The 8,195-nt window shown below is 49.2% G+C and overlaps 2 protein-coding genes across 2 annotated transcripts in view; both read right to left on the bottom strand.

The window, feature by feature from the left end:
• The window catches only part of Dhdh (dihydrodiol dehydrogenase), a 15,270-nt gene extending 10,494 nt beyond the window's left edge, over nt 1-4,776 (bottom strand). The window contains exon 1 of the mRNA XM_010640759.3: nt 4,228-4,776. The gene's annotated coding sequence lies outside the window, so the exon portion shown is untranslated. The remainder of the gene's footprint in view (nt 1-4,227) is intronic.
• Nucleotides 4,777-5,887: 1,111 nt separating this feature from the next.
• The window catches only part of Nucb1 (nucleobindin 1), a 13,013-nt gene continuing 10,705 nt past the window's right edge, over nt 5,888-8,195 (bottom strand). The window contains exons 10-14 of the mRNA XM_010640891.1: nt 7,778-7,870; nt 7,611-7,703; nt 7,091-7,261; nt 6,651-6,747; nt 5,888-6,548 (exon numbers count right to left, since the gene is read on the bottom strand). Coding sequence (XP_010639193.1) covers nt 6,436-6,548; nt 6,651-6,747; nt 7,091-7,261; nt 7,611-7,703; nt 7,778-7,870 — 567 coding nt within the window. The 3' untranslated portion in view covers nt 5,888-6,435. The remainder of the gene's footprint in view (nt 6,549-6,650; nt 6,748-7,090; nt 7,262-7,610; nt 7,704-7,777; nt 7,871-8,195) is intronic.

Raw genomic sequence — 8,195 nt, 5'->3', positions numbered from 1 at the left:
AAAAAAAAAAAAAAAAAAATCATGGCTAGTACTGTTTTATTGGTAGCCAGTCAAATTTTAAGACATAACAATCTGAGAACAGAAAAAAAAAGGACACTTTAAGATTTTAACAGCTGAAGTTTGTTATAGAAGTTTAGTAGTAAATGAGACAGAGAAAAATATTAGGAAAGATAAGGGTAAAAGAAATACTTTTGACATGAAAGGTTTTTGTATGTTTGTCTGAAAGGTTTTGTATGACATGTCACACAATATCAGGCCCTCGTCTGTGAGAATCCCCACCTATTTTTTGTTCCAGTTAAAACCTTCGATCCCGCTACTTTTTGCCCTCGGAACCTGCCCCCACCCACACTACTGCGTCAGGGTCACGGATGAGCTGTTCTCCAGTCATCCAGGTCTGCAGAGAGCTCCGCTGCCTGAGGCGGATTTCGCCCTGTTCATGGATGGGAGCAGCTTCCTGGAAAATGGGGTACCCTATGCTGGCTACGCAGAGATGACTCAAGAGGTCCAAGCAGGGCCCCTCCCCACCGGGTGGTCAGCGCGGTGAGCGGAGCTATGGGCGCTCAGACAGGCTCTCCGATGGGCAAAGGAAAGAGATTCCTCTTTGCCACTTGGTGTATCTATGGCACAGTCTATAAAGGTGTGGTCTTCTCACAGCAGAGGGCAAACTTATTAAAAATAAACAGGATATAATAGAGTTATTTGAGGCAATGTGGAAATCTGACAAAGTAGCTATAATAATTCAAGAAAGAAAAGATGCTATAGCAAATGGTAAAGCTAAGATAGACATAGAAGCCAAAAGGACAACTAAATAAACTTTAGGGGATTACACCCACCCCCTGTAAAGATTATAAATACGTGTTGGCATGGGTTTGTACTTACTCTGGATGGCCTGAGGTCTTCTCTATAAAAACAGAGAGGGCTTCAGAGGGATACAAGAGTTTATTAAAGGACAAAATTCCAAGGTTTGATCTGCCTCTCTCCACAGGCAGTGACAATGGGCCAGCATTTGTAGCAGAGGTTGTACAAGATCTAGCTAAACTGTTATGTGTAAAATGGTGCTTACAGACTGCTTATCAGCCTCAGAGTTCTGGTAAGGTTAAAAGAAAAAATCATACCATGAAGGAACTATTAACTAAATATTGCTAGACAACACCAGGGTTATGGGTCGATCTGCTCCCTTTGGCCTTCCTTAAAATGAAAACTACCCCACGTCATACTGGGTTCTCCCCATAGGAGGTCTTGTTTGTAAGGCCACCCTGTATCTTATGAGACTTTATGGAAAATTCATCTCAGTTGGGCTCATCCAGCGTAGAATTACAGCTGTTAGAATTGGGCAAAGTGTTCCAAGATATTCTAGGGTGAATTAAAAATAAAGAGGACCTTCCTGTGCTAACTCCTGCCCATCTGATAAAACCGGGGGACCGAATTTATGTTAAAAATTTAAAAAGACCCCTTTGCAGCCTGTATGAAAAGGACCATGCGAGGCACCCATAGTTGCTCCCAGAGCTGTCAAGGTGACTGAGTTCCAGCCGTGGATTCACCAGTCCAGAGTGAAGCGACTGAGAACTCCAAGGACTGCGACTCCAGGAGGCGGTGCACTTAGGGCCCTGCTCTCACCGCACCGGAAGCTGGTGAGTCCACGCACGGCTGAAGGATGAGGGCTGCAATCAAGATGCTATGGACTCTTTTATTGTGTCAAATTGTCATGAGCTGTTCTGTCTTTGAATTGAGGTTATAAGTCTAAAGATGCTAAGCTTGATAAAAATATGTGGCCTTTAAAACTGTTAAATGGAACAAGGGGAAAAAATGAGAACCGAGACCTGTCACGTAAAGGTACAAGATCCCAATGATGAATGTAACTGTACTGTAGACCTAAATTGTACTAATAAACTCAATGAGGAAAAGAAAAACTGTTAAACGGAAATGGGAGGGTCATCCCCTCATGCTCCCTTTGATGCCTGTCCAAAAGAACTTTATTATATCCTGGTACCACACTGGACTGTGGGGAATATACATAAAAAGATGTATTAGGTCAGATAAAGCTCAAATATGGTTAAACAGTTCTGTTGTAACCCAAAAGTACTGGCAACTGTGATAACCGTAAACAGGGACGGTGTAAAATGTAAATAGCCTTTAAAATTGTATATAGCTTGGCCTTGATGAACGAGTTGACTACAGAAAATAATATTTTTCTGTTTATATTGGGTATCAGTCAACTGCTAGACATGGGACTCCAAAGTTAAAAAGGTGGATTCTGCAGATTAAAAAGGTTTGGAAAGCCCCCCCCCCGAAATAGGAAAAACTCCTGCACTGCAGGAAATACAGAATATCTTTAAAAGGCATCCAAAATTATACAGAAATTGGTATAGATATACTAGATTTGGTTGACGGTACACATTCACTGCTGCTATAGACAGACCAGAAATTAGCCTCTGATTGCTGAATTTGTGCACCACTCACCGTGGTGACTTATCAAGCATTTGGCTTCGTGAATGACCTGCCCTTAGAGCCAGTAAAGTTTACTATGTCTCCTTTGCTCAGCTACCCATTAGATGGAATTAAGAATGGGACTTGCTTTCTTGGTATCCAAATTTCACACAATGTCTCCGCTGTCTGCGCTGATACTGTTGATTCGTCTTCTACCGCTGGTAACTTACTCTGCCCCAAATGTAACTTTCTCTGTGAAAATGGTGTTTTTAAGGTGATTTCAGTGTTCTACTTGTTTATGTGCTCTGGGGATCCTAATCCCCAGCCTGTCTGTCTATACTCCTTCAGGTATGAACAAGATGCCTTTAGAAATTGCTACAACAAATGGTTTGTTAAGAGAAGAGGGACCCAAGTGTCCAAGAGATTGTATCAGACTGCTAGGAAGGGAGTCTGATACTGAGGACCCGACCTTCCATTTTGGCCTTGTCAGGATGGAAAGCTTGGGTCAGCTGCCTTGCAAAACCAATTATTGTTATACTGCTTGTTCTCATGTTTGGTTCCTCTGTGGAGATCTGGGTGTCAAAACTCATACATCAGAGGATTGCGGCCGCCCAACACTATCAGGTGTTGGTTATGCAGAAGAATGAAAATTGGTGTGAACATAATGAGGGGTAAGGAGTTACCCCCCAAAAAACAAAGGGAGGAATGATAGGAAAACTTTTATAAATAGCAAAAACCTATTAAAGTGTTACAATATAAAATGGCTTCTGCTGTCTCTGACAGCAGTTTGTTTTGTTTTGCTCAAAACTAACAGGCACAAGGCACTAACTGCTGAATGAGGCGTTGGTCTGACCCTGAGATAACGGTCAAGGCCTTGAGCTCTGACGAGACTGGAGCCACCTGATCGTCAAAGTGTCAAGGTAAAAAGGACCACTGCCAACATTTGCTCCCCTGACCCTGAACACCCGCTTCCTACGGGCTAGAACAGATAACTAGGCAAATCTTAAAGGTAAACTCCCCAACTGCAAAGAACTGTTAACGTCTGGGTTGAAAAGATGAGCTATTCTGTGACGGTGATTTGAACTGTGAGAATGAAATGTAACCACCCAAATGAAGTCAAGGCTGTGAAACCCTCTAAAAGGAGGAGCTGTAACCCAGTGCAAAAGATGAGCTACTGTGACGGTGATTTGAACTGTGAGAATGAAATGTAACCACCCAAATGAAGTCAAGGCTGTGAAACCCTCTAAAAGGAGGAGCTGTAACCCAGTGCATTGTTGATCCGGGCACCGTTTATGTGCGATCGACCCTTATTGATGAGTAAATTTGTTTTTACTTCCATTCTGCTGCCTCTCTGTGTGACTACTGCTTCCTTGGATAACAGGGTGAAACCAGTAACAATGTTTTATTACCACCGAGAAAGGCTCCCTGAACTGTGATCTCGTCACCTTCACCCGAGCTGTAACCCAGTGCATTGTTGATCCGGGCACCGTTTATGTGCGATCGACCCTTATTGATGAGTAAATTTGTTTTTACTTCCATTCTGCTGCCTCTCTGTGTGACTACTGCTTCCTTGGATAACAGGGTGAAACCAGTAACAATGTTTTATTACCACCGAGAAAGGCTCCCTGAACTGTGATCTCGTCACCTTCACCCCTGCACTTGTCAGCAGATTGAGAAGTAATTTGATAGATTGGGTCTCGGTGGATGGGGAGTCCCCATGACGCTACTCTGAAATTCCTGAAAGTTTCATTTCCTCCTGAACGTACTTTTTTCCCTTTCGGTTCCCTTGTTGAGACTTACCCTTCAGGTCCTGTTCGGGCGCCACTTGTGTTGGGGACACGAAGGACAGCCAGACAGCAGGAACGTAGTCCGCCGAGGAGGAGAGGGCTGAAGGAAAACAGCAGCCAACTCTCACCAACCTTGGTTTTTATTAGACGCATGCACAAAACTTCCACCAGAATAAAGTTAGTGCCTTACAGACGATCTCTAGCAAAGCATTAGACAGTATTTTTATGAACACCTGGTTTCACAAACTTTCTCAAAACAGACCATTCCCAGAATGTTACTGGATGGTTCTCAAGACTGTTGGCAGCCTTGAACTTGAGTTGTGTGTGGTTCCGTGTGTGGAACAACTGCAGTTGCTATTACAATCCGTGTCTCCATGTAACCTTCTTCTCTACAAATGAGCAGCGTCAATGACCCATTTTAAGCCTACCATAACCCCAGCACTCAAGAGGCTGAGGCAGGAGGATCTCTGTAAACTGCTAAGTTGTAAGTCACTACAACAGCCTGAATTACATAGTGAGACCTTGTCTCAAAACACAAAAGGGGGCGGGCATGGTGGTGCACACCTGTAATCTCAGCACTCGGGAGGCTGAGACAGGAGAATGGTTCGGAGTTCGAAACCAGCCTGTGCTACATAGTGAGTTCCAGGTCAGTCTCAACTACAGTCAGACCCTGTCTCAAAAAAAGGGGGGAGCAGGGGATTTTGCTCAGTGGTTCCACTGCCTGCCTCACAAGTGCAAGGATACAAGGGTACAGGAAAAAAAAAAGTTTTTGGGCCAAGGATTTAGTTCAGTGGTTTTGCTGCCTGCCTCAAAAGCACAAGGTCCCGTTTAATCCCTGGTACCCCATCCCCAAAAAAGCTTTCAATAGGATTTTAGGGCTGGGTGTGGCTCAGTGGGGACATTTGTGTGGCCTGCTCAAGGGCCCGGATCCCACTCCCAGCATGGAAGCAAAACCAAACCCCAAATTTCATCTGAACCCTAACTCTTCCTTTTCACCAGACCTCAAATGGCCCATGGCAAGGGTCCCCATCCCAAGTGAGAATCACCACTGGTAGGTGTCTCCTGGGGGCAGACCCAAGACTATCATTTCCGCCCTGTGGCCAATGGCTTATGGCTACAGAGGAATGAAGAGGCGCCGGGGGAGCATTTCCTATTCACAAAGCTCAGGACAAGGATGGGGCTTATTCCTTTGCCTGATGTTTGGTGCAGATAAGGGTGACATCTGGAGCAGCTGCAGCTACTTTGGGACAATGAAAGGTGTACTATGCTAAAACCTACCATGGCACAGACAGATGGGAAAATCAGTTTCCCTAACAACCCTGAAGCTATCATACCTTTGGAATTCCTGCTTGTGGCAATAACGAATTTTTAAAAAACTGTTTAAACTCAGGCTAGGCATAGTGGTGCACACCTGTAACCCTAGCCCTTGGGAGACTGAGGCAGGAGGATTGCCGTGAGTTTGAGGCCAACCTGGGCTACATGGTGAGACCTTGTCTCAAACAAAATAAAAATAACAAAAGTATAAATTAAGCTCAGGTTTGATCCGTCCTTGCGACTACAAGACTCTGATGCAGGTCTCTCAGAGGTAATGTTTGACCTGAATATAAAACGGGGAAGACCCTGGCAGGATGCAGACAGGACCGAGGGGACGGACCACACAGGACACAGAAGCATGGATTTGTTCCCGGAAGTGTATTTGGGTGGAACTGGAGGGCTGAGCAGGGCACAGAGCAGGGCAAGCGGTCAGAACAGCGGCTGGGGCCAACTTCAGGGCTGGTGACGAGGCGGCTGGAAGCCAGGCGCAGGGACAGCCCTGCCAGTCACACCAAGGACCTTGGCCTTAGCATCCCTGGAGGGGACCCAGGGCACTGCTGGTCCAGAGAAGGCAGCAGCAGGTCTTGAGGATCCACCCCAGCCCCCACAAACCACCCCGAGTGGCAGGTACGGCTCTGCACGGCCGCAGGGTACCCAAGGGACCCAGATTAGCAGCGGAGGCCAGACCATGTGGGAAGGGGACAGGCGCTCCGGAGGAGACGGAGAGACAAACCACGACTTGGAGGCTGCAGACACTGAGACTGGCAGAGAAGGGCACACGTGGGTCTAAGCAGCAATGTATGGGTGTCACTGCGTCCCTTCCTCCGAGGTCACGTGTGTGGCCGTCCAGAGAAGGCTGATGGTGACACTTCATCCGGCAGCAACTCGGAAGGCAGGGCCCTGAGGGTCAGAGGTGCTGGGAATCCAACTGGGGCCCTGCAGGAGGCTGCTCAGGAGCCTTCTTCCCAGAATCCTGCACATCCTTCTGGTCACCGGCTGGAGCTGGGACAGGAACGTCATCTGGAAATGACAGCAAACGGTGAGGACCCAAGACGCATGGCCCAACCTCCTCCCTGTCTTGGGGGTCCAGGCTTTGGCTCTTGCCCCTGGCCAGGGCAGCACCTGTGTCTGGGTGGAACTTGAGCTGCCCCTGGGGGTTGGCAGGGGGCGGGTTTTGGTCTTGCTGCTGCTGCTTCCTCTGCTCCATTTGCAGAACGGCCTGGCAGAGAGGATGACACAGAAGAGGCTCTGACATGGCTGCTGCAGCCTCAGTTCCGAGCTGAGACCTCCCAGCTACCGGTCAAGTGATTCCAGTCAGGTCCCTTCTTCGTGGGCCTGTTTTTCCTTCCGGCGTTGAGCTTACTTAATCAATCCCAGTTCTGTGCCGTCACGGCTGCACCCACCTGAGAACAATGACCCCTCCCTGACCGCTTCTGCCTTCTCACATGGCAGTGGGGACAGTGACATAGCTGACCTCGTCCAAGGCAGTGGTGACCACCGGAGCATCGAGCAGCCTCTGGGGACCCGGCGGACACGGATGAGGCCCCAGGTCCCGCCCTCACCTGTTGCAGCTCTCGCCTCTGGGCTACCAGCTGGTCCTGTGACCGCCCGAGGGCCTCGGTCTCCTGGCTGAGGCGCTGGGCCTGGGCGTTCAGCTCGGCCTCTCGGGCAGCCAGCTCCTCCTCGAAGCGCCTCAGCTCCTCCTCCGTGTAGGCAGGGTGCATTTCCACAGTCTGCGGAGCACGGGCGGGGGCCGTCAGTGGGGACGATGTGAGTTTTGGCCACCCCGGTGCAGAGGGGCTGCACAGAGTCCTCGTGGAGGCTATGAGACCTGGCATAAGTGGGGTGTAGGGGAAAGAGGGGAAAGAGGGGACAACAGAAGCCCAGGGTGGGAACAGAGACCTCAGATGGGGGACAATGAGAGAGAGTGGTACGGAAACCCGAGTCAGGGAAAGACAGAGATGGGTACAGGATGGGTAGGGAAACCTGGGAGGCGGGACCGAGGTCCGTGGGGGTGGCAGAGATCCCAAGAGGTTATGGCTGGAGAAGAGGTGTGAGCCCCGGAGTGAGCCGTGTCCTCACCTCCCATCCCTCCCCGGTGTCCCCAAACTCCTTCCTCTGGGTGGAGGCGAGGAACTCCTCCAGGGTCACAAGGCGGTCCTGGTTGGTGTCCACCTGGGGAGCCAGATCCGAGTAAGGACAGAGCTGGGGCCAGCTCCCCCACTCAGCCGCCTGGCTGTCTCTCTCACGTTCTTCATCACGTGCTCCCGCATGCGCAGCCGCTCCTCCTCCATCTCCCGCATATCATCCTCCTCGTTCTTTGGGTCATACACCTTCTCCAGCTGCAGAGGAAGAGACAGAAATGGGAAGGTCTGAGCGGTCCAGGGGGACCACCTTCTGCCATACCAGGGGACTTCAGCTCCCAGCAGGCCCTAGGGTGCACTGCCACTCCCCACATCCTTTTTGCCCCAGGGGGCTGCTGGGAATTGTAGTTTTTACTCGGCTCTCCCTTGGGGGCTCTTTGGGAACTGGGAAGTTTCCTGAGGGGACAAGTGGCTGCTCAAGTGTCCCTGCCCTACTGCAGTGTGGGATCATAGCGGTGTAGAGAATGAAACGCGGTTCAATCATCAAGAGGGCAAGAGGGCCAATCTTTTTTTTTTTTTTTTT

This window comes from Fukomys damarensis, unplaced genomic scaffold, assembly GCF_012274545.1.
Source record: "Fukomys damarensis isolate Sample0158 unplaced genomic scaffold, DMR_v1.0_HiC HiC_scaffold_19, whole genome shotgun sequence".
Lineage (NCBI taxonomy): Eukaryota > Metazoa > Chordata > Mammalia > Rodentia > Bathyergidae > Fukomys > Fukomys damarensis.
This window is presented reverse-complemented; position numbering and strand designations above follow the sequence as displayed.